The following is a 27,100-nucleotide window of genomic DNA, read 5'->3' on the forward strand; positions in this document are numbered from 1 at the left end:
GTGCCGGGCTGTTTGTGGGAGGCTGTTGCGGGGCGGGGGGCGTTGGGTGACCCCGTGGGGTTTGTGGGGCCGTCCCTGCGAGTCCCCTGGTGGTGCTGGGGGATTTTGTGGGGTCGGCAGCGGGGTCTGCGCGGGTCTCGCTCTGTGTTACTGTAGGGGCACTGGGGAACATCCCGGGGGGGCTCCTGTGCCCCCCTGCCCCACCCACATCGTGTTCCACAGCCCCAAAAATCCACCTACCCTGCCCCAGATTCCCCCATATCCCACCCCACAAATCCCCCAAATCCCCCCTAGCCCAGATTCCCCCATTCCTTACCCCATATCCTGTTCCACAGCCCCCCAAATCCCAAAACCCCACCCAGTGTTTTTGTAGGGTCTCACACCAGGCCGAGCTCCATCCCCCTTCCCCCTTTTAGGACCCAAATCCCCGTGGTTTTCCCCCAAACCCACGGGGCACTGCCCATCACAACACCCCAAAACTGGGGGAACAACGTCCCCCCGTGTCCCGCAGGGCCACCCCGACCCTCCCCACCCCGAGACACAGAGCAGCTCCTCAGAGATTCAATCTTAATTCAAGGGAAAAAAATGAAATATAAATTAACAAATGATGGGAGTCGGGTCCAACCCGGGGATTTTCCACGGGAATTCCACCCCAAAAACGGGCAGGGGTCACAGCAAGGACCTGGGCACCCCCTGAGCCCCAAACCCCACACGGCTCTGAGGATCCAGCCCCAGCCAGGACAGAGGGGCTGGGGGGACCGTGGGGACCAGGACGTGTCCCCTGTGCTCGGGATCGTGTCCCTTCTCCTTGGAACTGTGTCCCTTGTCCTGGGGATTGTGTCCTTTGTCCTCGGGACTGTGTCCCTGGTTTTTGGGATCGTGTCCCCTGTCCTCTGGACCGTGTCCCTGGTCTGTGGGATCGTGTCCCCTGTCCTCAGGGTTGTGTCCCCTGTCCTTGGGATCGTGTTCCTTCTCATGATTGTGTCCCCTGTCCTCGGGGTCGTGTCCCCTGTCCTCGGGGTCTTCAGGCAGACGCCGTCCCCTGCCCGTGGCCGAGGGGGTCGGGATGGGATGGCACAGGGTGGGCACCCAGGGATCTCACAAAGGCCTCCACCTGCAAGGACAGCCTGGCTGAAGGGGTGGCACCAGGGCGGGGCAGGGGTGGCACTGGGATGGGGCAGGGATGGACTGGGGTGGCACTGGGATGGTATCGGGGCTGTGCCACCCACCCCACCTGTGCCACCCCCCCGTGGCACCCACCTGTGCCATGAGCAGCCCCTGCCTGGCCACGTCGTGCTCGAAGTCCTGCTCCACGTCCAGCACCAGGACGGGCGCGTTCTGCGCCGCTGGGAAATGGATCCTGCACAGGACAGCGGGGGCTTAACCCAAAAAAACCCCCAAAACAAACCAAAAACCCCAAAAAACCCAGGGCACCCCAAAGCTGGGCGTGCTCTGGGACTCACTCGGTGGCCCTGGCCACCAGCCAGCACTCGTGCTGGCCGTGCAGCTGCTGCAGGTAGCCCAGCTGGATCCCGGCCTCCTCGCTCCTCGCCCGCCGCCGCAGCCGCTCCAGGCACGTCTGGGGGGGGGAAAAAACGGAATTTCACCCGTTGGAAAATGGTTTGGGCAGCCCCGGAGTGGAATTGCAGGTGTGGAACCCCAGGTGTGCAATTCCAGATGTGGAATCTCAGGTGTGGAATCTCAGGTGTGGAACCCCAGCCCTGGCAGCCCTGGTGAGCAACCCCAGGTGAGCAATCCCAGATGTGGAACCCCAGGTGAGCAATTCCCAGGTGAGCAATTCCAGGTGTGCAGCCCCAGGTGTGCAGCCCCAGGTGAGCAGCCCCAGGTGAGCAATCCCAGATGTGGAACCCTAGGTGAGCAATTCCAGGTGAGCAATCCCAGGTGTGCAGCCCCAGATGTGCAATTCCCAGGTGAGCAATTCCAGGTGTGCAACCCCAGGTGAGCAGCCCCAGGTGAGCAATCCCGGGTGTGGAACGCCCGTACCCCGCCATGGCAGCCCAGGTTTGGAACCCCAGGTGTGCAATCCCATGTGAGCAATCCCGGGTGTGGAACCCCAGATGTGCAGCCCCAGGTGTGGAACTCCAGGTGTGCAATCCCAGGTGTGCAAGCCCAGGTGTGCAGCCCCAGGTGTGGAACTCCAGGTGTGGAACTCCAGGTGTGCAATCCCAGGTGTGCAGCCCCAGATGTGCAGCCCCAGGTGTGGAACTCCAGGTGGGCAATCCCAGGTGTGCAAGCCCAGGTGTGCAGCCCCAGGTGAGCAATCCCAGGTTCCCCCCAGCCCTGGCAGCCCCAGGTGTTCAGCCCCAGGTGTTCAGCCCCAGGTGTTCAGCCCCAGGTGAGCAGCCCCAGGTGTGCAGCCCTGTGCCCTGCCTGCCCAGATGTGCAATCCCAGATGTGGAACCCCAGGTGTTCAGCCCCGTGCCCACCTGGGGGCTGGCGCGCAGGTACAGGAAGGCGTGGGGGGCGGCGCGGGGCCCCAGGTGGCGCAGCAGGAACCCGTGCCAGTCCTGGTAGATCGCCCACTCCAGCGGCTGCAGGTGCCCGGCCTCCCACAGGCTCTGGGCAAACACGTACCTGGGCACGGAGGGCACAGGGCAGCGCCACAGCCCCCTGCACAATCTCTTTTTGCACAGATTTGGGGTTTTTTGGGGGTTTTTTGTGCTCGTGAGGAGATGCGGGTGCTACTCTTTGGTGTGTATAAAATAGATATTAAAAATATACTATATGTAAAATGTTTATATATATATGTTGTATATATATATAAAAAACGATTTTTAAACCATTAAAATATATAAAATATAAATGAAATATATACAGAATATAAATAAAAATATAAAACACATAAAAATATATTATATATAATATACAATATATATAGTGCATTATATATATTTTATATATAATATATAATATATTATATATTATAAAGATATTATATATAATACAGATTATATATATTACACATTACATACAATATATTATATATATAATATAAATTACATGTTTTATATATATAATATATAATATATATATTGTATATTATGTATATAAAAATATAAAAATATATATAAAATATATAAAAATATATATAAAAAACCAAGGAGCTGCAGTTGCTTCTCCTTGGCGTTTGTAAAATATATATTAAAAACATATAAAATATATATTAAAAATATAAAATAAATTTAAAATACAAAAATATATAAAATATATATTAAAATATTTAAAAATATATTATATATATAATATAGAGAAAACATATATGAGTATATATAATGTAATAGATAAATATAATATGTTAAAAATATATATAAAAATATAAAACATATACAATATTAAAAATAGGTATAACAACATAAAACATACACAATAAAATATATAAAAATTACATGTTTAAGCTACCAAATGGCACGAAGACAAAGCTTAAACCCAAAGTTAAATTAAGTTAAAAACCCCCAATGTGGGGCACATTTGGTGCCCACTGAGCCTGGCATCCCCCAAGCACCCCCAAACGCCATTCCTGCCACTCAACACCCCCTGGGCACCCCCCGTGCCCCCCTGGGCACCCCCCCGTGCCCCTTTTGGGGTACCTGTCACTGAAGAGCGAGCGCTCAAAGACGCGCACGGGCCGGGGGGTGCCGGGGGTGCCGGGGGTGCCCCCGCCCTCCTCGGGGGGCTCCAGGGCCGCCCTGAGGCGGCTCAGGCACGACAGGGTCTGGAAGGTGTAGGACCAGCGGGCAGGCTCCTGGTACATCAGCTGCAGCAGGTTGGCACTGCCCCCGGAGCCCTGGGGGGACACTTGGGGTCAGGGGTGGCAGCAGGTGGCACAGCCCTGGGACTCCTGCAGGGACATTTGGGGTCAGGGGTGGCAGCATTTGGGGTCAGGGGTGGCAGCAGGTGGCACAGCCCTGGGATTCCTACGGGGACACTTGGGGTCAGGGGTGGCAGCATTTGGGGTCAGGGGTGGCAGCAGGTGGGCACAGCCCTGGGACTCCTGTGGATTTGGGGTTAGAGGGTGACAGCAGGTTGGCACAGCCTTGGGACACCTGCAGGGACATTGGGGTGGCAGCAGGCTGGCACAGCCCCCCAACACCTGTGGATTTGGGGTCAAGGGTGGCAGCGGGCTGGCACAGCCCCCTGGGACACCTGCAGGGACATTTGGGGTCAGGGTGGCACCGTGGCGTTACCTGGGCAGTGCCAGCGGCCGGCACCTCGCGCCACTGCGCCACCGGCTCTGTCACCAGGTGCCACCGCGGGAAGGTGGCAGCCAGCAGCTTCAGGAAGGTCGATTTCCCCACGGCTGCGGGAGGGGAGCGAGGGACGGAGGGAGGGAGGGCAGCGTCAGCCCGGGCTGGGGGGCGAGCCCGGGGTCCCCAGTCCTGGCCCTAAGGGACGTGGGGTCAGCCCGGGGTCCCCCATTTCTGCTCCTGGGGCTGTGGGGTCATCCTGGGGTGCCCTGTCCCTAAGGGATGTGGGTGTCCCTCCTGTCCCTGGGGATGTGGGGTGATCCTGGGGGTCCCCTGTCCCTGTCCCTAAGGGATGTGGGGTGAGCCTGTGTGTCCCCCATCTCCGGACTCTGGGAATGTGGGGTGTCCCCCTAGACAATCCCAAAACCACGGGGTGAGCCGGGGTGTCCCCCTTTCCCAAACCCCGGGGTGAGCCTGAGTGTCCCCCCCGGGACACGGGCTGAATCTGGGGGTCCCCCCACCCCAAATCTGGGAATATCGGGGTGAGCCTGGCGTTTCCCCACTGCGGCTGCGGGGCAAATCTGGGGGTGCCCCTTCCTGGAATTCGGGGTGACCCGGGTGTCCCTAGCCCCACCCCCGAGAACTCGGGGTGACCCGCGTGTCCCCAACCCGGGGACACCCCCTGTGTCCCTCTCCAGCTCCCCGCAGCTCGGGGGTTTTGGGGCGCGCCCCCAGCAGCGCTAATTAAGCTAATTACACATTACCCCGCACCCCGAACCCCGCCGTGCCCCCCGGTACCGATGTTCCCCTCCAGGGCCAGCCGCAGCGCGGCCCCGCTCCGCCCCATGCCGCCGCCGCCGCCGCTTCCTGCGCGCGTCATATGCTAATGAGATGCTAATCAGCAGCGCGCGCCGCCGCCCCGTGACGTCAACGCGCGGGAAGTGGGCGGGGGGAGGAGGCGGAGGGGGCGGGGACAGCGGGGAGGGGGCGGGGCGTGGGCGGTATGGTAATTTATGCAAATGAGACGCTGCGCGCAGCGCGTCCCGGCAGCGCGCGGGGCAGGGGCACAAAATGGGGGGTCGGGGGCACCAACGAAGGGTAAAGGGCACCAAAATGGGGCTGGGGTCACCAAAACCACATTGGGGTCACCGATACGAAATTGGGGTCTCCAACAGGGTTTGGGGTCAAGGGTGTGGGGTCAAGGGCATGGACATGTGGTTGAGGTCCCCAGTGTGGGACTGGGGTCACCAGCTGAGGGTCGGGGGCATTGAAATGGGGTTGGGGACATCCCCTGAGGGTGGCATCGATGTGGGGCTGGGGACACTGTGGGGAGGCTGAGGGTATTGAGGGCTGGGGGCATCAGCCAAGGGTCGGGGCCACCAACACCACACTGGGGTCACCAACATGGGGTCGGGGGCATCATCTCAGGGTTGGGGTCACCAATAGGGGGTTGGGGGCATCCTTGCAGGGTGGGGTCACCAGCATGGGGTTGAGGGCATCATCTCAAGGTTGGGGGCACTGATATGGGGTTGGGGCCATCATCAAGGGTTGGGGTCACCAGCATGGGGGTTGGGGGCATCATCTCAGGGTTGGGGCACTGATATGGGGTCAAGGGTGCTCCTATGGGGTTGGGGACATCGCTGCCATCAGCAGGACACGCCGCCAGGGTGAGGCGAGGGCTCCTTCCCCCCGACCCCCCCCAGTTCCCCCCAGCCCCCCAGGAACACCCCGAGCTGGAGAAAAGGCTTTTAATGCGCGGTGGGCGGTGGGGAGGAGCAGCGGGGGTCACGGGAGGAGCGGGGCACCCCAGCCTGGGCACGGGGGGCCCCGGCGGGGCGGGGAGGGGGCTTAGAAGCATTTTCGGTGGACGATGGAGGGTCCGGCCTCGTCGTACTCGGGTTTGCTGATCCACATCTGCTGGAAGGTGGAGAGGGACGCCAGGATGGAGCCGCCGATCCACACCGAGTACTTGCGCTCCGGCGGGGCGATGATCTGCGGGGACACCTCCTGCTGGTCACCCCAAAACCCCGCGGCAGGAGGGGATCCGGGGGTGCTGGCACGCCGCTTGGGTCAGCCAGGGCCCACCTTGATCTTCATGGTGCTGGGCGCCAGGGCGGTGATCTCCTTCTGCATGCGGTCGGCGATGCCCGGGTACATGGTGGTGCCCCCCGGACAGGACGTTGTTGGCGTACAGGTCCTTGCGGATGTCGATGTCGCACTTCATGATGGAGTTGTAGGTGGTCTCGTGGATCCGGCCGGACTCCATGCCTGGCGTGGCAGGGGGCTGTCACCTCCCCGTGCCCCCACCGGGGCTCCCCAGAAGAGCAGCCCTGGGTGCCGAGGGCGTGGGGGAGGCCCCAAAAACGTCCCCGGGGGGTTGGGAGAGGCCAAAGGGGCATTTCCCGTTTGTCTGCTGCTGGGGATGGGGGCGGCCACGCCCGGGGGGAGTTGGGGGTGGGCTCGGTGAGGAGGGAGGGCTGCAGGAGGGTCTGGGGGCAGTGGAGGAGGGTCTGGGGGCAGTGGAGGGAGGGTCTGGGGGCACTGGAGGAGGGTCTGGGGGCACTGGGGGGCACTGGAGGAGCGTCTGGGGGCACTGGGACGGGGTCTGGGTGCTGGGACAGGGGTCTGGGGGCACTGGGATGGGGTCTGGGGGCATTGGAAGGGGGGTCTAGGGGCTGGGACAGGGTCTGGGGGCACTGGGATGGGGTCTGGGGGCATTGGAAGGGGGTCTAGGGGCTGGGACAGGGTCTGGGGGCACTGGCAGGGGGTCTGGGGGCACTGGCAGGGGGTCTGGGAACACTGGCAGGGGTCCTGGGGGGGCACTGGGGTCATTGGAAGGGGGTCTTGGGGGCTGGGACAGGGTCTGGGGGCACTGGAGGCACTGGGACGGGGTCTGGGGGCACTGGCAGGGGCTCTGGGGGGCACTGGGACGGGCTCTGGGGGCTCTGGGGGCACTGGGGGCACTGGCAGGGGGGTCTGGGGGGCACTGGGGGGCACTGGCAGGGGCTCTGGGCTCACCGATGAAGGAGGGCTGGAAGAGCGTCTCGGGGCAGCGGAAGCGCTCGTTGCCGATGGTGATGACCTGCCCGTCGGGGCAGCTCGTAGCTCTTCTCCAGCGAGGAGGAGGAGGCGGCCGTGGCCATCTCGTTCTCGAAGTCCAGCGCCACGTAGCACAGCTTCTCCTTGATGTCGCGCACGATCTCGCGCTCCGGCTGCGGGGGCAGCCTCGCCTCAGCCCGGTGCCAGCGCGGGTGCCGGCGCCGCGTCCCCGTGCCCACGGCCCCCTCCCGCGCCCTACCGGTGGTGACGAAGGAGTAGCCCCTCTCGGTGAGGATCTTCATGAGGTAGTCGGTGAGGTCGCGGCCCGCCAGGTCCAGGCGCATGATGGCGTGGGGGCAGCGCGTTAGCCCTCGTAGATGGGCACGTTGTGGGTGACGCCGTCGCCGGAGTCCAGGACGATGCCTGGGGCAGGGGGGAGGTGAGGGGGGACGCTCCAGGCCGGGTCCCTGTCACCCGCGGTCACCCAGGGTCACCCAGGGTCCCCCAGGGTCCCCCGCTCACGGTGGTGCGGCCGGAGGCGTAGAGGGAGAGCACGGCTTGGATGGCGACGTACATGGCGGGGGACGTTGAAGGTTTCAAACATGATCTGGAGGGGAGAGGAGAGGGGCAGGGGAGGGCACGGGGGTCACCAGAGCACCCCCACCCCAGCCCCGTGCCTTCCTGGGGTCAGGGCATGGCGTGGAGGAACAGGGGGTGGTTGTGGGGCAGGGAGGAACGATGGAGATGTGGGGCAGGGAGGAATGCTGGATGGTGGAGATGTGGGGCAGGGAGGAGAAGGGAACACGTTGGTCGTGGGAGAACGTGGGCCAAGAGGTGGAAACGTGGGTGATGGCAGCGCACAGAGCCACGTGGGGCCGTGCATGGAGTGGGGAGCACGAGGGCCAAGGGATGGATTCAAACGTGGGTCACCACAGTGCACAGAGGCACAGAGTGGGGAGCACATGGTGGGGCAAATCCTGCAAGAGCACATGGTCCACGGCGCTGCCAAGAGGACCCCTGGGGCCACCAGGCACAGGAACTTCCCTCTGGGATCTCTGACCTCATCCTGCACCCTCAAAACCCCCCACATCCCACCCCCCAGCCCTTCAACCTTCCACCTTCCACCTTCAACCTTCCAGTGTTGGAGGGTCCAGCCCCACCCGGGGCTCCTCTCCAGGGCCCTACCTGGGTCATCTTCTCCCGGTTGGCCTTGGGGTTGAGGGGAGCCTCGGTGAGCAGGGTGGGGTGCTCCTCGGGGGCCACACGCAGCTCGTTGTAGAAGGAGTGGTGCCAGATCTGAGGCGGGCAGAGGAGCAGGGGGCCGTCACCCCAAACCTCAGGCCGGGCTCGCCCCCCCTCCCCGCCCCGCCGGGGCCTCACCTTCTCCATGTCATCCCAGTTGGTGATGATGCCGTGCTCGATGGGGTACTTGAGCGTGAGGATGCCCCTCTTGCTCTGCGCCTCGTCGCCCACGTAGCTGTCCTTCTGCCCCATGCCCACCATGACGCCCTAACCGGGGGGAGAGGCCTCGTTAGCCCGGGAGCAGCTCGGGCTGGGGGGCTGCCAGGGCCCCCCCGGTACCCACCTGGTGCCGGGGGCCGGCCCACGATGGAGGGGAAGACGGCGCGGGGGGGCATCGTCGCCGGCGAAGCCGGCCTTGCAGAGGCCGGAGCCGTTGTCGCACACCAGGGCCGTGGTCTCCTCGTCGCACATGGCGGGGCGGCAGCGCTCGGAGCTGGGGGGGACCTGGGGGAAAAGCTGCCCGGGGGGGGAGAGGGGGGTTACGGAGGCTGGCACGGGGGCTCGTGCCGCGCCAGCGCCGCCGGGTTTGGGCTCGGAGGTGTCGAGTCCGTGGGTGGGCAGCGCTGTAAAATCCTCCGTGGGCCGGGCCCCGCGTGGCGATGCTCGTGCCCGCGGGTGCTGCTCCACGCCGGGGGTGCTGCTCCATCCTCCTGCAGCCTCTTCTTGGCCAAAATCGGTGCTGAAACCTTCCCCCGGAGCTGCGGTGCTTGCCGTGCCCGGGCGGTGCCCCCCAAAGCGGGCAGGGGGGTGCCAGGTGAGGCTCACTCATCTTCTGTCTCGGCAGCTTTTTGCTGCCCTGACCCTCGCATCCGCTCCCAAAAAAGCTGCCCTTCCCAGGGGGTGCTCCCTGTGCCAGAGGGGGGAGCTCCCCGATCCGGAGGGAAACGGGCAAAACCTCGCAGGAGCCCAAAAAGCCAAAAATAACCCCAAAATCACGGAGATTTAAACCCCAAAATCACGGAGATTTCTGCGAGAGCACCACCTGCTCTGGCCTCAGCCCAGCGAGGCCCTCGGCTGCGGGGCCGTGCCCAGCTTGGCACCCCCTCCGTGCCACGAAACCCAGCTGGGGGCACGCCATAAAAACTGAGGCACCCCAAAAAAACCCCCCGGGGTGTTTTTGCTGCTCGCTGCCCTCCGAGGGAGAAGGGAAGCAGCGCAGTGCAGTACTCACCACGGAGGCGAGGGAGCTCCTTTCCTCTGGGAGCGAGCCCCGGGCAGCCTGGGTTTAAATACCAGCGAGCCCAGGAACCTCAGAGGCGGATCCGCTCTAAACAAAGACCCTAAATAGGCTCAGTGATGGTGCGTCGGCCATATGGCCATATAAGGTGTTTTATTTCATTAAATTGACCTCGGGCCGGTGGCAGGACCCGGCAGGGTTAATTATTGTAGGGAAATGTATGGTAGGGGTGCTTGGGAGGCGGCGGAGCGCGTTCCTTTTATGCTGCGCTGCGATAAACAAGCGAGACACAAGTCCTTATAAGCGACGGGCTGGGGAGAAGGAGTGGAAGCACCTCCGGGTCCCGGGAGAAGCCAGCCCGGCGGGGGTGGAGGTGCCCTGGGGGCTCTGGGGACACCCCGAGCTGCCCCGGCTCCTCCCGGCCTCGCCCCCCCGGCGCTCCTGGGATGCCTCTCCCCGTGCTCTTCTCTCTCCGCCCCCATTTTTGGGCTTTTGCTGTCCCAAAGCCCCAAATCCTCGGCCTGAGGCAGGCTGTGGGTCCAAACCCCGATCCCGCACTGAGGGGAGCCGGGCTCTGACCCCTCCCGGGGGGATTTGGGGGGGGTCGGCTCAGACCCCCCCAGGTGGGAGCTGTCCCCGAGCCCGGCCACAGCCCCGGCCCCCGGCCCGGGCAGAGGCCAACCAGAGGCTCCCGAACTCCCGGCTGCCTTTTTAAGGACAACGGGCCCTGACCAGGAGCCTCCCGGAGCCAGGGAGGGCTCCAGGGAAACTGAGGCACGGCGGGCCCAGCTGATCCCCAGCCGTGCCCGGGGCGGGGACATGCCAGCACTGGAGCAGTGACCAGGAGCTGTGGGTGCCACCACAGGCACGGGACACAGAGGTCCTGGTGTCCCCACCATGGTTCCAGAGGGTCCATGGGGCAGGACAGGGACTCGGTGTGTCCCCAGCACTGCCAGTCCGTTCACAGCCCCGTGTCCCCAGGGCTGGCTCTGCCAGGTCCCTGTCCCCGTGAAGCAGCTCAGATGTGTCCCCTGCCCTGCCCCTGGTGTCCCCCAGCCCCGGGGTCCTGCTGCCACCTCACCTCCAGCCCGGCTGACAGGAGGTCACCGAGGGGAGAGGCTGCCAGAGACGGCACGCAAAAAAACCCTTTAAAATGAATCACAAATTAAACTGAATCACAAATTACACTGAATGACACCCCAAAGGCACAGAGCAGGGAGGGCAGAGGGGGTGATGGAGGCAGCAGCCGGAGACCCCCGTGTGCAGGCAGGACCCCCCCCGAAGCCCGAGAGCCCCCGAGCAGCCCCAGCTCTCAGCCCCGGGGCATCCCCGAGCGCAGCAGCCCCGAGCCGGAGCCAGGCGCAGCCTAAAAAGGCAAAGTTTGGCCCCCGCAGCCAATCCAGCGGGCCCGGGATGCTCGCAGGAACGCCAGGCATCCCCGGCACCGGCCCCGGCACCGACACCGGCACCGACACCGGGGGAATGTTCACCCCGGGGATGCTGCCAGGACGGGAAAGGCGTGAAAAGAGACATCGGGATGAGTTCCCTGTGCTCGGGGGAGCATCGCATCGCCCGTCGCTCCCTGCGGCGGGATCCCCCCGAGCTCAGGGGATAAATCGCTCCTGAGCTCAGGGGATAAATCGCTCCTGAGCGTGGCTCACCGCCGGCTCAGCTCCTCCCTGACCCGGTCTGGGTGGTTTTAAGGTGTGGCGGGCACAGCTGGCACAGCTGGCGAGCCAGGCTGGGCAGCAGGGGCGGATATCGGCATTTACTGAGACACAAAGTGAGGATTCGGGAGCTGGGGGGGAAAATGGGATGGAAGAGCCGGGAGCTCAGGGAGGCAGAGCCCGACCTGAGCAACTCCTGCTCCTGGAAAACTCCCTGGGAAGGTTTGCCAGCCACCGGGACAGCCCAGAAGCGTGAGCAGCTGACACTGGGATGAATCCCCAGGGAGGAGAAGGGATCGCTGCTCTGCGAGATGCGATTTCCCCCTCGCTGTCCCCAGGGTGAGGAGCTGGACACCGCGGGCACTGCACCCCCTCCCGAGCACGGAGGATTAATTCATTAATTAATTAGGGCTGAAAACGAGTTCCCCGAGATGCCCCAAAGGCTCTCCCTCCCCTCCCAGCCGGGGCCAGCCCGTTCCCTGGAGCGGGCTCGGCACCCCAAAGGAAGCGATGCCCCGAGGCCGCCCCGCCCCGCAGAGCTCCGGGAAAGGGGAAAAACCGGGATAATCCCATCCGTGTGCGCCGGGCAGCCGCGCAGGGGATGTCTGCACGCCGGCTGCGAGGGCCGCTCCAGCCCCCTCCCCTCCCTTCCCTCCCCCTTCCCCACCAGCCCCACCCGCCCTGCGGCACGCCTGGCACAGCTGGCACAGCTGGCTGCCACCTTGGAATGCCGCTGCTTCCCCCCTCCGAGGGAGGGAAGGGAAAACCTGGGCTTGGCACCCGCTGGAAGCAGCTCCAGGAGGGTCCTGCTCGAGGGCTGAGCTCGGCTTGGGCAAGGCCAGGCTTCCTGGGCCGGGCTTGCTGCTGCTCTGGGTGGGCACAGGACGCCAGGGCAGCTGGGAAGTGGCCAAAGCTGCTGGAATTCCATCTTGGAATGGGGTGGGAATGGTCAGAGCTGCTGGAAATTCTCTTGGAGTGGGATGGAAGTGGCCAAAGCTGCTGGAAATCCCATCCTGGAGTGGGATTGGGGTGGTTAAAGCTGCTGGAATTCCATCTTGGAGTGGGATTGGGGTGGTCAGAGATGATGGAATCCCATCCTGGAGTAGGATTGGGGTGTGGTCAGAGATGATGGAATTCTATTTTAGAGCAGGATTGGGGAGGTCAGAGCTGCTGGAATCCCATCCTGGAGTGCTGGTGGCAGCCAGACCGAGCTCCTCCAGGGTAACACCAGGCCAGGAAGAGGGATGAGTGCCCAGACACCCCTGAACACTGCTGGGGTGGATTTCCAGCCCTGAAAGGCTGACAGAGGGATCCCAAAGGAGCTTGGGCCCTCCTCCCTCCCCAGGCAGACACACGAGCAGAAGGAAGCAGCCCTGAGCTGGTGTGGGGCTCAGAAGGCTCAGCAAGGTTTGGGTTGAAAGCACAGGAAAGGTTTATCTGCTCCTGGAAGCTCTGCTGAGACCAAGAGCCCAGAATGAGGGACACAACAGGGCACGGGTTAACGTGGCAAGTCCCACAAGCACCTGAAGAGGTTTCCACACCTCAGGGCTGCAGCAAGTCACAAAGAACCTCCCCAGGAGGCCGTGGCTTAGAGTTAAACATCTGCTTTAGTGTTGGCTTCTGTCTCTGAGCCCCCAGCTGGCTCCTCCCCACCCCTGGAGCCAGGCACGGAGGTTGCAGGGCCCCCCTGAGGGCAGGGACCTGACTGCACCTTTGGAGGGAGGAGGATCACTGCGTGGTGGAAATCATCTGCTGCAGGAGGGGAAAAGACTCCCTAGGCCTAGAGGAAGGTGGCTGCTCCTGAGAGGGGCAAGGCAGGAGGATTATCGCAGGTCCAGCAGCACCACGTCCCTCTCCACCACTGACACGTGGCTGCAGGTCTGCAAGAGAGGACAGAGGGGACAGGGGTCACTCAGGTGCTCCCACAGCTCAGCTGATCTCCTCCACCTCCTGGCACAGCCTGTGCTTCCCCAGAACAGCCCCTGGAGCCGGCTCTTGCATCAGCCCAGCTGCTGGCTGGGATCATGGCAGGCCCCACACGGATCCCCCCAAACAGCCCTGGGCTGTGCCGCCCTGGGCTGTGCCTCGCTCTGCTCCTGCAGCCAGCAGCTCTGCAGCACCTCAGGAAGCTCCTGCACCTCCTCTATGGGAATGGGAGAGCAGCCCTGGCCAGGCTGAGCCTCCCAGCCCAGCCCAGCCCATCCCATCCCATCCCATCCCATCCCATCCCATCCCATCCCATCCCATCCCATCCCATCCCATCCCATTCCCATCCCATCCCATCCCATCCCAGCCCAGCCCAGCCCAGCCCAGCCCAGCCCAGCCCAGCCCAGCCCTTCAGGGTGGATTTAACCCCAGCCCAGTACACAGGCACTCTCCCCAGAGCCCCAGGGAACTCACTGTGAACAGAGGGGGGTCTTTGGGGTGGGGGTGGAACCCCTTCTGCCTGCAGGATGAGATCTCCTCCAGGCCATGCTCTGTCAGCCTGAAGAACCCTGTCCTGGAGCAAGAACAGCAGCTCTAGCTGCAGCCCCTGCAGCCCATCCCATGGATCCCATCCCATCCAATCTCATTCAATCCCATCAGGATCTGAGGGAGGAAGGCTGTGCCTGACAGCCCAGGCAGAGGAACAACCTCCCCAGCCCACACTCCTGGCACCCCTCACTCCCTCCTGGCAGCCCTCACTCCCTCCCGGAGCCCCCCACTCCCTCCTGGCAGCCCTCACTCCCTCCCGGAGCCCCTCCCTCCCTCCCAGAGCCCCCCACTCCCTCCTGGCAGCCCTCACTCCCTCCCGGAGCCCCCCACTCCCTCCTGGCAGCCCTCACTCCCTCCCGGAGCCCCTCCCTCCCTCCCAGAGCCCCCCACTCCCTCCTGGCAGCCCTCACTCCCTCCCGGAGCCCCCCCACTCCCTCCTGGCACCCCCCCACTCCCTCCTGGCACCCCTCACTCCCTCCCGGAGCCCCCCACTCATTCCTGGAGCCCCTCACTCATTCCTGGAGCCCCTCACTCCCTCCTGGAGCCCCTCAATCCCTCCTGGAGCCCCCCACTCCCTCCCAGAGCCCCCCACTCACTCCTGGTACTTGGGGGAGCACACGATGGCGATGGACTCGGGCAGCATCATCTGGTAGGAGCAGTGGGTGTGCAGGTCCACGCTGGACAGGAAGGCTGTCTGGGTGGGGTGGGTCTGGCCAGGGACAGGGGACAGCACTCAGAGGCTGGCAAACCCTGCCAGGCCACCCTGTGTGCCCAGGGAGCCTTGTGGCAGAGCAGGCACAGCGCCCTGCAGGGCACAGGGGGCACGGCTGGGCTGGAATTCATGGAATTGTGGAATGCTTTGGGTTGGGAGGGACATCAAAGCCCACCCAGTGCCACCCTGCCATGGCAGGGACACCTTTCACTGCCCCAGCCTGGCCTTGGGCACTGCCAGGGATCCAGGGGCAGCCACAGCTGCTCTGGGAATTCCATCCCAGCCCCTCCCCACCCTCACATGGAGAATTCCTTCCCCATTCCTTCCTAACCCTGCCTCTGGCACTGGCAAGCCTTGTCCTACCACACTCCCTGCTCTTGTCCTAAGTCCCTTCCAGCTCTCTTGGTTTTTATTCTCTCTTTCTTTTTTTGGATTGTCCCAAAACGTGTGCTCCTCTTTTCCATGGGGAGTTACCTACAAAAGGAGCTCCACATTCCTGCCACATCCTATGGAAAAAAAAAAAAAATCACACCTTGAAGCCACAACCATGTCCTATGGAAAAGAAAATCACACCTTGAAGGCACAACCATGTCCTATGGAAAGAAATCACACCTTGAAGGCACAACCATGTCCCTGCAGGCCACTTCACACCTTCCTCCAGGGCAGGAGTGCAGCTCCTGGGGCTCAGCACAGCCCCAGGTGCCAGAGCACTGCATTCCATGGGGGACACCAAATTCCATGGGGACACCCCATTCCATGGGGACATCACCTTCCTGGGGGACACCCCATTCCATGGGGATATCACCTTCCATGGGCACACCACGCTCCCTGGAGGGCTGGGCAGCCCCTGGCAGCTCAGCCAGCCCCTGCTGCCAGGCACGTCTCACCCCTCAGCCCCTGCTGCCAGCCCTGCCTGGGGTTTTGCTGGCAGCACCAGCCTCTGCAGGGCTGTCACTGCACAGGTGGCCCTGCAGAGCCTCCCTGCACGGAGCAGCCTCTCTGGAGCTGCAGCAGCTCCTTGCCCGAGCCCTCAGGCAGCTGCTGCTTTCCAGAGATTACTCAGCTTTGCTTGGCAGGGATCCCACTGCCAAGGGCTCCCCGGGGACAGGCGGGAGGAGCCTGCACTGGCACAGCTCCCAGGGCTGCTCAGGGACAAGTGTCCCTCCAGCAGAGCAGCCTGGGGTGTCCCCACAGAGCCACCAGAGCTGGCTCTTAGCTGGAGGGAACGTGAGCTTCATGGCTGAGATGCCACTTCCAGGGAATCCCAGAATGGGCTGGGTTGGGAGGGATCTTAAAGCCCATCCAGTGCCACCCCTGCCATGGCAGAGACATTTTTCACTGCTCCAGGCTGCTCCAACCTGGCCTTGGGCACTGCCAGGGATCCAGGGGCAGCCACAGCTGCTCTGGGAACCTGTGCCAGGGCTCCCCACCTTCTCAGGGAAGAGTTTCTTCCCAGAATCTCATCCAAACCCCTCCTCCTTCCTCTCATGGAAAAGTTTCTTCCCAGTATCTCATCTAAACCTTTCCTCTTTCCTCCCAGGGAAATTTCTTCCCAGGATCTCATCTAAACCTTTCCTCTTTCCTCCCAGGGAAGTTTCTTCCCAGGATCTCATCTACACCTTTTGTCCTTCCTCACACAGAAGTTTCTTCCCAGGATCTCATCTAAACCTTTCCTCTTTCCTTCTCAAAGGGCTTGATGCTTTGGAAAGGACCCCAAACACTCCCCAGGCCTGGATTTCCCCCCCAGGGCAGTGAAGGAGGCTGTACCAGAGGGAGAACCAGAGGCTGCTGCCCATTCCCTGCCATCTCCTGCCCCAGCAGCCCTTCCCCTCGGCCAGGGAGTGCCAGGGAGTGCCAGGGCAGGGAGACTCACGTGGATCCAGCCCAGGGTGACGAGGCCATGCTGGTCCTGGATGACAAAGAGCTCCTCCTCGCTCTCCGTGGTGCAGGAGTCGGGGCCCCCCAGCTGCTTGGGGACGATGACGTGGGTGATGGTGAACTCGTTCCTCATCTGCAAGGCAGGGCCACCACGGGCAGCTGTGAGCCCCAGGCCAGGGACCTTCCTGGGCCTGGGGCCAAGCCCCTGGAGGATGGCTCTCTCTTTGAGTTCTGAGAGGATTTATTGCACCTGAGATAGCTCAGCTGCTTTGAATGGCGGAAAATGAGCAGGATGGCTTCTGAGGTGGTGTTGGAAACAGAAAAATGTTATTTTGCCTTCTATTGAAACAAGTTCTCACAGAGAAAAACTGAGCTAAGGGCAAGCGGTTCTTGCTCCTGATAAAACACCCCACAAAAGGGATTATTTCCTTTGTTCTCTTCCTTTTCTAGTGAATTTCCTAGGCCAGACCTCTCGGCCTCTGTCCAGTTGGGCAGCCCCAAGTTTAAAGTGAAGTCTCAAAGGTTTTATGAGGGTCTTTTTACCAAATCGAGGAGAAAAACTTCTGGGCTTTTTGCTTTTTTTAAGGAGACAAAGGATAATTTGGTTGCTCCATCAACAGAGGGCACATTCCTTCATCCACCACCCATCTGCAGGTGCAGCTCCAAGAGTTCCAGGATTTTTCCAAAGGAGTTGCAGGATTTTTTTCCTGTTCCATTCTCCCTGCTGTGCAGAGCACCTGCAGGAGCTCAGAGAAGCCCTGGACACCCCCAGACCCAGCTCCCCACTCCAAGGGGAGGATGCCTCATCCCTAAAGCATCCCCAGAGTCTGGAAGCAGCTGGACTGCAGGAAGCTGCTACGTCAAACAAACTCCATTTCAAAGCAAACTTCTGGGAGTGGCTCAGGGCAGATGGGCTGGAGCTGCCAACAAAACCTGGGCACGCAAAGTCTGGGGGGAACAGCGTCCTGTCAGCCTGAGGGCCACCAGCTGGGACACCCAAAGCACAAGGAATGCCACCAGTGGGAGAGAAGAAGCTGGGTGGGGACTCAGGGCGGGGAAACCCAAAAACGAGGAAAGGGACAGAGGCACGTCCTCCTGCACTCACATGGAAGCCTGACAGCACGCTGAAGAATCCAGGACACAAACCAAGCCCCTTCCAAAGCCGTGGCAGCGTGCCAGGCAGCCCTTTTGGGGTGCCCAGGGGCTGTTTCCTTACCAGCTTGCCGCAGAGGAGTGCCGCAGGTCTCGACGCCCCGCGCCGTGTTGGCGTCAGCCAGCTGCAGGAACTTGTGGCACAGCTCCCTGGGGACAATGACCTGCCGCAGGACGTCCACGCCTGCACCTGTGGGCAGCAGGCAGCACAGTCAGCAGGGGCAGGAAGGGTCCCTCAGGGCAGGATGGGAAGGGAGAACACGGAAAAAATCCAGCTGGGAAGATAAAGTCACCTTTGCCTCAGGGAATTGTGTCACTGTGACACTTGCAGCACCTCTCTCAGAACAGGGAAAGGGAGGTGGAAAAGGGAAGGATGCTCTGGCAGGGGGCAAAAGGAGTGTTTTGTGACTAAAAATGAAACCACACACCCTCAGGAAATGTTATTTAAAGCAGGACGTGTCACTGGGCACTCAGCCCCTGGATGTGTCTGAATCAGTATTTTGGAACACGGTTGGTGGGATTTGGTCAGGAGGAGGATTCAGCCAGCCCAGCCAGGAGCTAAAGCCCAACCTCCAGCAAGTATTTGGAACAAGGAAAAGCAAACAGGCTGCAGACCCTGGAAGAGCAGAGAGGACAACACCCAGTGACCCAGGAGAGCAAACCCCCACGATCAGGAAACTCCAAAAGCCTCCCAGAGAAGCTGGCTGTGTTTGGCTCGGCCCCAGCAGGGAGAAGAGCTGCTCCAAGAGGTACTAACTGTTCTCTGTGCTCCCAGAGCACTGGGCTTCAAGATCTGTCCACAACAGGAGGTTTGGAGGGCACAGTCCCCGCTGATGGACTTGCTGGGTGAACTGGAGAGACTGGAACCTTTGGGGTTAAATCTGTTGGGGGCTTTTCTATGCCAGGGATGAGGGGTCCATCCACAGACTCTGGCTCTGGCTTCCCAAACTCCTGCACGATCCTGAGGCGCTCCTTCTCCAGCTCCTGCTGCCGGATCATCTCCTCAAAGGCGTGGAACTGCTCCTGCTCTGCCTGCTGCTGCTTCATCAGGGCCACCCGAGTCCTCTCCTCCTCCAGCTGCTGCTGCAAGGCCACAGGATGTGCAGGTTACTCTTCTTGCCCCTCCTGCTGCGAGGAGGAACACGCCAGGGACAGCAGCAGAGAGGGGGACACCAGCCCCAGGCAGACCCCCAGCCATTCCAGGTTATTCCCAAAGGTCACCAGCACACAGCATTTTCAGCTTGCAGGGCACAGATCCACAGCCAGCTGCACCAGGGCAGGAAAAGCACTGCTCTACCCTCCCTCTTCCATGAATTCCAATCCCAGGTTGATTTCCCTCTATCCTCTGAAGTCCAGAGCCAAACCGACTGCAGAGGTGACTGCTCTGCCCACACAGATCCTGGGCTTGTGGTGGAATTCCAACCCTCCACCCTCCCCCTTTTTAAAATTTAATTTCTGCTTCTAATTTCCCGTTGCGTGGTGCTTTCCTTTCGTGGGGCAGAGAGGAGAAACCAAGCACAGAGCCCAGCTGGGGATGCACGGGGAGCAGGGCCACCTGCAGTGACATTGGGGCCACCCAGCCTGAACATTCCCCAGCCCCCAGGGAGCCCTGGAGCTCCCAAAGCCTCGAGGCTGAGGGGCTCCAGGTGAGCACAGCCTGCAGCGTGCTGTCACTCACCTCCTGCTCCTTGTACTTAGCATAGTCCTGGGCGTACCTCTTTAGCAGCTCCTGCTTGAGCTCTTCGGCTCGGGGAAAGGCTACTTCCTTACAGTTTCTGGGGAGGAAACTCAGCATCAGCCTGGGCCAGCCCCGAGGCAAGGAAAACAAAGCCAAAGGCACCGCCAGAATCACTGAGCAAGAGCTGGGGCAGAGCTGGGCTCTCTTCTGGGCAGAGCTGAGCAGGAGCTTCTGGGGCTGGAGGAATCTCCAAGGATTCCCTTGGAGAAAAAAAATCACCAGCCAGCACTCGTGTCTTTGAAAAGCAGGGAGTTGAACAGGGAGAAAGGACACCCCAAGTGGACACCCCAAGTGGACACCACAGCCAGCCCAGTGCAACGGGTGAGAACCCCCCAAAGGTAACCCAGAGAATCCTGGAGCTGTTTAGGCTGGAAACACCTCCAAGATCACTGAGTTCAACCTTTCCACGGCTGTCCACCACTAATCCGTGTCCCCAGGTATTTTGGAACACTTCCAGGGGTGGTGGAAGCCAGTGCCAGGACGGGACAATGCTTTTGGGCAAGAAATTTCCCCAGTATCCAGCTTAAGTGGTGGATACTCCACTCTGGTGCAAGGCGAGGCCGTTTCCCCTTATCCTGTCCCTGCTCCCTGGGAGCAGAGCCTGACCTGGAGCAGTGCCGAGCCAGAAGGGCACCCCTGATCCCCCTTTTCTCCTTCTGAGGCCCCTTCCCAGCTCCCTCAGCCCCTCCTGGGGCTCAGCCCCTTCCCAGCTCCCTCAGCCCCTCCTGGGGCTCAGCCCCTTCCCCGGCTCCAGCCCCTCCATGGATTCCCTGGAGTGAGGGCCCAGAGCTGAACTCCCGAGGGCTCAGCACTGCCTGGCCCTCAGCCTTTGTGAGGATCCCTCATGGCAGAGGTGGGAAGCCCCAGGCTGGTGAGGCCTGAGCACGGCCCCACTCACCCTGACCGTCTCCCTCTTCTCAGGATGACGGCGCTCTTGTAGTCGCGGTGCTGCGGCAGCTTCTCGATGAAGAGCCTGCAAAAGGGGACACGAGCTGCACTCCAGGGCACTCCCTGCTGCCCTGGGCACCCTGTGCTGCCCTGGGCACTCCCTGCTGCCCTGGGCACCCCGTGCTGCCCCTGCCTGGCTGCAGCAAGGCTCCATCCTCTTAGGTTCTGTTTTGTCGGGCCAGGGTTTTGTGAGCTTTCAAAAGGGAACCTAATACACCAAGGATGGCTCAGCTATTGCCTTTGGAGGCAAAGAATGAGCAGGATGGCTTCTGCTGCAGTGTCAGGAACAAGAAGGTTTAATAAAAGGCAAAATAACAAACAGAAAATCCGAGCCAGGTACAGAGGTCTGCTCCTGGTACGAACACCTTCACAAAAGCAGTTCAGTTCTTTGTTCTCTCCTTTTCTACCTGATGGCCCAGCCGGACTTTCTGGCTCCTATCCAATGAGGTGACCCCAAGGTTTTGGTGAAGCCTCTGGGGTCCTGTGAGGTGGCTTTTCACCTGATCGTTGGAGAAACTTCTGGGCTTCTTTCCTTTTTTTGGGGGACAAAGGCTAGTTTGCCACTCTCATCAGGGGCACTCTTCTCACTCTGCACCATCCCACAGCCCTCTGAGCTCCTCCTGCACGGGGATTTTGTGCAGCTCAGACCTCGGCCAGGGACAGGTCAGCAAAAAGCTCAGGCAAAAAGCCAAGCAAGTGTGGAAAAAGCAAGTTCCCAAGAGCCCCAGGTGCTGCTGCAGGAGCCTCTGGGCTCTGCAGCTGAGCTCCCCAGGTAGCCCAGGCAGGAGGGAGAATTCTGGGCTGGGCCTGGGGAGGGAGATCGAGATGAGCTCAGCATCCTCCCACCCAGCTTCCCCTGTCCCAGGGAGTAATGAAAGGGATAAAAAAGGAAAAAGGGGAAAAAAAGGGGAAAAAAGGGGGGAAAAAGGGGGGAAAAAGGGGGGAAAAAGGTGGGAAAAGGGGGGAAAAGGGGGGGAAAAGGGGGGAAAAGGGGGAAAAAGGGGGGAAAAGGGGGGAAAAAGGGGAAAAAGGGGAAAAAGGGGGAAAAAGGGGGAAAAAGGGGAAAAAGGGGGAAAAAGGGGGAAAAAAGGGGGAAAAAGGGGGGGAAAAAGGGGGGAAAAAAGGGGGAAAAAGGGGGGAAAAAGGGGGGAAAAAGGGGGGAAAAAGGGGGGAAAAAGGGGGGAAAAAGGGGGGAAAAAAGGGGGAAAAAAGGGGAAAAAAGGGGGAAAAAAAGGGGGAAAAAAGGGGGAAAAAAGGGGGAAAAAAGGGGGAAAAAGGGGAAAAAGGGGGAAAAAAAGGGGGAAAAAAGGGGGAAAAAGGGGGAAAAAAGGGGGAAAAAAGGGGGAAAAAAGGGGGGAAAAAAGGGGAAAAAAGGGGGAAAAAAGGGGGGGAAAAAAGGGGGGGAAAAAGGGGGAAAAAAGGGGGAAAAAAGGGGGAAAAAGGGGGAAAAAAGGGGGAAAAAAGGGGGAAAAAAGGGGGAAAAAAGGGGGAAAAAAGGGGGAAAAAAGGGGGAAAAAGGGAAAAAAGGGGGAAAAAAGGGGGGGAAAAAGGGGGGAAAAAAGGGGGGGGAAAAAGGGGGAAAAAAGGGGAAAAAAGGGGGGGAAAAAGGGGGAAAAAAGGGGGAAAAAAGGGGGAAAAAAGGGGGAAAAAAGGGGGAAAAAGGGGAAAAAGGGGGAAAAAAGGGGGAAAAAAGGGGGAAAAAAGGGGGAAAAAAGGGGGAAAAAAGGGGGAAAAAAGGGGGAAAAAAGGGGGAAAAAGGGGGAAAAAAGGGGGAAAAAAGGGGGAAAAAAGGGGGAAAAAGGGGGAAAAAAGGGGGAAAAAAGGGGGAAAAAAGGGGGAAAAAAGGGGGAAAAAAGGGGGAAAAAAGGGGGAAAAAAAGGGGGAAAAAAGGGGAAAAAAGGGGGAAAAAAGGGGGAAAAAAGGGGGAAAAAAAGGGGGAAAAAGGGGGAAAAAAGGGGGGAAAAAGGGGGGAAAAAGGGGGGAAAAAGGGGGGAAAAAGGGGGAAAAAGGGGGAAAAAGGGGGGAAAAAGGGGGAAAAAAGGGGGAAAAAAGGGGGAAAAAGGGGAAAAAAGGGGAAAAAAGGGGAAAAAAGGGGGAAGACACACAAGGCCCCGAGCCTGCCAGCAGCTTGGGATCCAGATGAGGGATGAATAAGGCAGGATTAGGAGCAGATGCTGCCCTGGGCTGGATGGAGAGCAGCAGAGCCAGCTGGCTTTGCACAAGCCGGGAAGCAGAAAGACGTGGGCAGGAGCAGGAGAGGAGGGCTCAGGCAGGCCGAGGAAAAGCCCGGGCAGAGGAGGGCTGGAACAGCTCCTGACAGCCCTGCTGGGGCCTGGCAACACCAAACCCTCCCCAGCCAGCAGCTCGGGGCTGCTGCAGAGCCCTCGAGCCCAGCAGAGCAGCAGCTGTGCAGCAGCCAGAGCCAGGACTATTTTTAAGCCCAGCTCTGGTGCCCAGGCCAAGGCAGTGGCTCTCGAGGCCCTTGTGACACCCCCACGAGCCCCTGGAGCTGATCCAAGCAAACTGAGCAGCCCCAGCACCACAGAAAAGTTGTGTCTTGCTCCTTTTTCCTTTCTTATTTGGCTCAAAATTGTCCCTTATTCCTTCTGTCCTTCTTACTTGGCTCAAAGTTGTGTCTTGGGTTTTTTTTTCCTTCTTACTTGGCTCACAGTGGTGCCTTATTCCTTTTCTTTTTTATTTGGCTCAAAGTTGTGCCTTATTCCTTTTGTTTTCTTTTTTATTTGGCTCAAAGTTGTGCCTTATTCCTTTTTTTTCTTTCTTACTTGGCTCAAAGCTGTGTTTTATTCCTTTTCCCCTTCTCACTGGGTTTACCACACCAGCCCAGTGCTCCTGCTGGTGATTCAAACACCCTTTTGGGTCAGGGCAGGAGAAGCTGCTCAGGACCACGGGCAAGGAAGGACTTGCAAGGTGACAAGACACAGGTTAAAAATCCTGGAGAGAGTTCCAGAATCCTGGAATGGCTGGCATGGGATGGGGAGGGACCTCAAAGGCCATCCTGCCATGGCAGGGACGCTGTCCCAGGGTGGTCCAACCTGACCTTGGGGACCCCAGCTGCTCTGGGAATTCCCTGCCACCCTCACAGGGAGGAATTCCTTCCCCAAATCCCATCCAGCCCTGCCCTCTGTTGGTTTAAAACCACCCCCTGTGGCCCGACACTCCCTGCCCCTGTGAAAATCTCTCTCCTCCCTTTTCAGAACCCCTCTCTGGGCAGCAGAAGGGACCCCCAGGTCCCCCCAGAGCCTTTTCTCCCCAGGCTGAACACGCCCAGCTCCCCCTTTCCCAAGGCCAGCACTGCAGAAACCCCAGCAGGGCCGGGTTTTCCCTGGGGGAGATGATTTCCCTGGTGGAAAAGGTTTCCAGGCAGGCTGGAACTGCCAGCAGAATCACTTGAAAGCAGCTGGGGACACGAGCCAGCACCTCTGGCTGCTGCAGTGACCCGAGCAGCAGCTCATTTGTTTACTTCAAACGTTTCTCCTGCAGCCCCAGCTGGGAGAGGGGCCTGCAACTCTTGCCAAAGCTTTGTTGGGAACCTTTCCCAAAGGTTTTACACTCCCCAGCAGCCTCCTGGCCTCGCCACCATGCCCATAAAAGCTCAGGAAGGGCGAGGCAGGGAGCAAAGCTAATCAGAGAAAAATGTGCTGGGTGTGAGGGGCAGCAGCCCTGCTCAGGGGGGCAGGCAGGGAAAATGCCCACGGAGATGCCAGGGCTGTCTGGGCACAGCACTGAGCAAAGCAGCAGGGGCAGGTTGGAGGGAGAACCTGCAGGAACAGGGCACGGCCCCCTTGGGATCGGGGCTTTTACCCTTTTAAACCCCCAGAGATCTCTTTGAGGGGGCAGGGAGCTCCTCCACAGCAGGGAGCTCTCCTTTGGGACCATCTGAGGATTCATTTCCTTTACACCTTTTAATGTTAGTTATTTTTACACCTCAGCAGCAGAGCACCCCAAAGCCCTCAGGGCAGAGCACCCCAAAGCCCTCAGGGCAGAGCACCCCAAAGCCCTGAGCAGCAGATCCCTGGCCAGAACCCAGACCTGTGGGGCTCTCCCACCTCCCCAAGCCCTCACAGCCACCCCAAACCCCTCAGGGAGCAGAGCACCCCAAACCCCACCCCAGTTTGGCACCCCAAAGCCCTGAGCAGCACATCCCTGGCCTGAACCCAGACCTGTGGGGCTCTCCCCCTCCCCAAAGCCCCCAAACCTGTGCCCAGCTGCCCCTGGCTGCCCTCCTTACGTGATGTACTTGTGGTAGAGGATGAAGGCGTGCTCCAGGTTCCCCTCCTGGCACCCCAAACCCATGTTTTGCACCCCCTGGCAGTGTCCCGTACGTGATGTACTTGTGGCAGAGGATGAAGGTGAGCTCCAGGCTGCCCTCCTGGCATTCCAAACACCCCAAACCCCCCAAAGCCACACTCAGCCCGTGTCCCTTACGTGATGTACTTGTGGCAGAGGATGAAGGTGAGCTCCAGGCTGCCCTCCTGGCATTCCAAACACCCCAAACCCCCCAAAGCCGTGCCCACCCTGCCCAGCCCGTGTCCCTTACGTGATGTACTTGTGGCAGAGGATGAAGGTTCCCCTCCTGGCACCCCAAACCCATGTTTTGCACCCCTGGCAGTGTCCCTTACGTGATGTACTTGTGGTAGAGGATGAAGGTGAGCTCCAGGTTGCCCTCCTGGCACCCCAAACACCCCAAAGCTGTGCCCACCTGTGCCCAGCCCGTGTCCCTTACATGATGTACTTGTGGTAGAGGATGAAGGTTCCCCTCCTGGCACCCCAAACCCGTGCCCAGCTCCCCTGGCAGTGTCCCTTACGTGATGTACTTGTGGTAGAGGATGAAGGTGAGCTCCAGGCTGCCCTCCTGGCACCCCAAACCCCCCAAACCCCCCAAAGCCACACTCAGCCCGTGTCCCTTACGTGATGTACTTGTGGTAGAGGATGAAGGCGTGCTCCAGGTTGCCCTCCTGGCAGTAGACCGTGGCCATGCGCAGCAGCTCGACGCCCGAGCGGAAGTAGCGGCGCGGGGGCACGTCCTCGCTGACCTGCACGCTGCTGCCCGCCCGCACCAGCCGCCGCACCCGCTCCTCGGGGGCCAGGCTGGCACCGCCCGCCGCGCCCGCCATGCTGCACCGCTGCGGGGGGACAGCACGGAGTCAGGGGATGGGGATGGGAATGGGGAATGGGAATGGGGAATGGGAATGGGGAATGGCACCGCCCGCCGCGCCCGCCATGCTGCACGCCTGCGGGGGAGACGGCATGGGAGTCAGGGGATGGGAATGGGGATGGGAATGGGGAATGGCACAGCCCGCCGCGCCCGCCATGCCGCATGCCTGCCAGGAGACAGCACGGGAGTCAGGGGATGGGGATGGGGATGGGGGAATGGGGATGGGGGAATGGGGATGGGGGAATGGGGATGGGAATGGGGAATGGGAATGGGGAATGGGAATGGGGGATGGGAATGGGGGATGGGAATGGGGGATGGGAATGGGGGATGGGAATGGGGGATGGGAATGGGGGAATGGGGATGGGGAAATGGGAGGTCATGGAAATCAGGGGATAATGGAAATGAGGGGATCAGGAATAATGGAAATGAGGGAATCACAGAGATCAGGGAATCATGAATCAGGGAAATCAGGAAATCACAGAAATGGAATCACAGAGATCAGGGGATCACGGAGATCAGGGGATCATGAATAACAGAAATGAGGGAATCACAGAGATCAGGGAATAACAGAAATCAGGAGATCACGGAAATCGGGGGGTCACAAATAACAGAAATGAGCGAATGACAGAGCTCAGGGAATCACAGAGATCAGGGAATCGGGAATAAGAGAAATGAGGGAATCACAGAAATCAGGGGATCATGAATCAGGGGAATCAGGCAATCAGGCAATCACTGGGTCACAGAAATCAGGGCATCAGGCAAGCAGGAAAATCACTGGATCGGGGAATCACTGGATGAGGGAATCTGGGAAATCAGGGCATCATGGAATCGGGAAAATCACTGAATTTGGGAATCACTGAATATGGGAATTAGGGAATTGGGGAAATCACTAAACCCGGAAAACCTGGAACCACGGGGCTCCAGGATCTCCCCAGACCCCTCCCAGATCCTGTCCCCACCGCGGGGCAAAGGAGCCCGAAACGAGCCCCCTGTCCCGAGGGGGAACACGCCCAGCCCCGAGCAGATCCCCTTCCCATCAGACATGGCGGTTACGAATTAATTTAGGTTACAAATTGATTTAGGATAGGAATTAATTTAGGCTAGGAATTAATTTAGGATTTAGGACAGGAACCTAAACGAAGGCTCCCACAGCCCCGCCGCGATGGGATCCCCTTCCTGAGGTGAACCCCCCGCGGCCGGAGCGCTCCGGGCGGGTCCCCCTGTCCAAGGGGGGAAGACTCCAGGCCGCGCTGCCGCCATAGCGGAGCCCCCACCCGGAGCCCTGCTGCCGGGGCAGCTCGGGACGCCTCGAGCCGCCCCCGGCGCCCAGAGGGAGCCCCCATCAGCGGCCGGGCCCCGCCATCCCGCCCGGCCCGGCCCGGCCCGGCCCTGACCTGGCGCGGGCCGCCGCCGCTCCCCTCAGCACTTCCGGGTTCTTCCCCACCGGCCGCGGCCTCGCTCTCGCCACCCAATCAGAACCCGCCTGCACATCCGGGTACGCAACACACACCGCCCTGACTTCCGCCCGGTTGTGAAGCGGCTTCCGCTCCCTTAGGGCAGCGTCGTGACGTCATAGCGGCGCGTCTTAAAGGGGCCGCGCCCCGCCCGACCCAAACCCGGCCGTTCTCGCC

The 27,100-nt window shown here is 60.3% G+C and overlaps 2 protein-coding genes and 1 pseudogene across 4 annotated transcripts; all 3 read right to left on the minus strand.

Annotated features, from left to right (window-relative positions):
• Window positions 1–555: 555 nt before the first annotated feature.
• On the minus strand, window positions 556–5,140 carry DGUOK (deoxyguanosine kinase). Of its 3 annotated transcripts, XM_064400590.1 has the most exons (8): window positions 5,004–5,140; window positions 4,206–4,318; window positions 3,609–3,805; window positions 2,448–2,595; window positions 1,464–1,579; window positions 1,261–1,360; window positions 982–1,114; window positions 556–921 (listed from the first exon to the last, which is right to left on the minus strand). In XM_064400590.1, exons 1-7 carry the CDS (start codon window positions 5,083–5,085, stop codon window positions 1,025–1,027), a joined length of 846 nt encoding a protein of 281 aa, XP_064256660.1. In that variant the 5' UTR covers window positions 5,086–5,140; the 3' UTR covers window positions 556–921; window positions 982–1,024. The 3 variants fall into 3 exon arrangements, with proteins under 3 accessions (XP_064256660.1, XP_064256659.1, XP_064256661.1); XM_064400589.1 differs by having other exon boundaries at window positions 556–1,114; XM_064400591.1 differs by lacking the exon at window positions 4,206–4,318 and having other exon boundaries at window positions 556–1,114; window positions 5,004–5,109.
• An 806-nt stretch (window positions 5,141–5,946) lies between these two features.
• LOC135287224 (actin, gamma-enteric smooth muscle-like) lies at window positions 5,947–8,992 on the minus strand (annotated as a pseudogene).
• Window positions 8,993–12,804: 3,812 nt separating this feature from the next.
• Window positions 12,805–26,975, minus strand: STAMBP (STAM binding protein). The gene is given in 13 exon segments (XM_064400592.1): window positions 12,805–13,270; window positions 13,791–13,890; window positions 14,462–14,574; window positions 16,451–16,588; window positions 17,672–17,689; window positions 17,691–17,797; window positions 18,365–18,387; window positions 18,389–18,690; window positions 19,286–19,382; window positions 20,244–20,318; window positions 25,223–25,429; window positions 26,843–26,921; window positions 26,924–26,975. Coding segments are annotated over 13 exon segments (1,353 nt in total). The 5' UTR covers window positions 26,961–26,975; the 3' UTR covers window positions 12,805–13,213.
• Between the last annotated feature and the right edge of the window lie 125 nt (window positions 26,976–27,100).

The sequence above is a fragment of the Passer domesticus genome, chromosome 28, assembly GCF_036417665.1.
Source record: "Passer domesticus isolate bPasDom1 chromosome 28, bPasDom1.hap1, whole genome shotgun sequence".
In the NCBI taxonomy this organism is placed as follows: Eukaryota; Metazoa; Chordata; class Aves; order Passeriformes; family Passeridae; genus Passer; species Passer domesticus.

Excerpts from the sequence above, each read along its gene's own strand:
- DGUOK (XM_064400590.1), bottom strand. The coding sequence starts at position 5,085 with ATGACGCGCGCAGGAAGCGGCGGCGGCGGCGGCATGGGGCGGAGCGGG. Across the intron at positions 4,319-5,003 it reads GGCCCTGGAGGGGAACATCG|CCGTGGGGAAATCGACCTTC; the intron begins GTACCGGGGGGC and ends CCCCTCCCGCAG. Across the intron at positions 2,596-3,608 it reads CGCTCGCTCTTCAGTGACAG|GTACGTGTTTGCCCAGAGCC; the intron begins GTACCCCAAAAG and ends CTCCGTGCCCAG.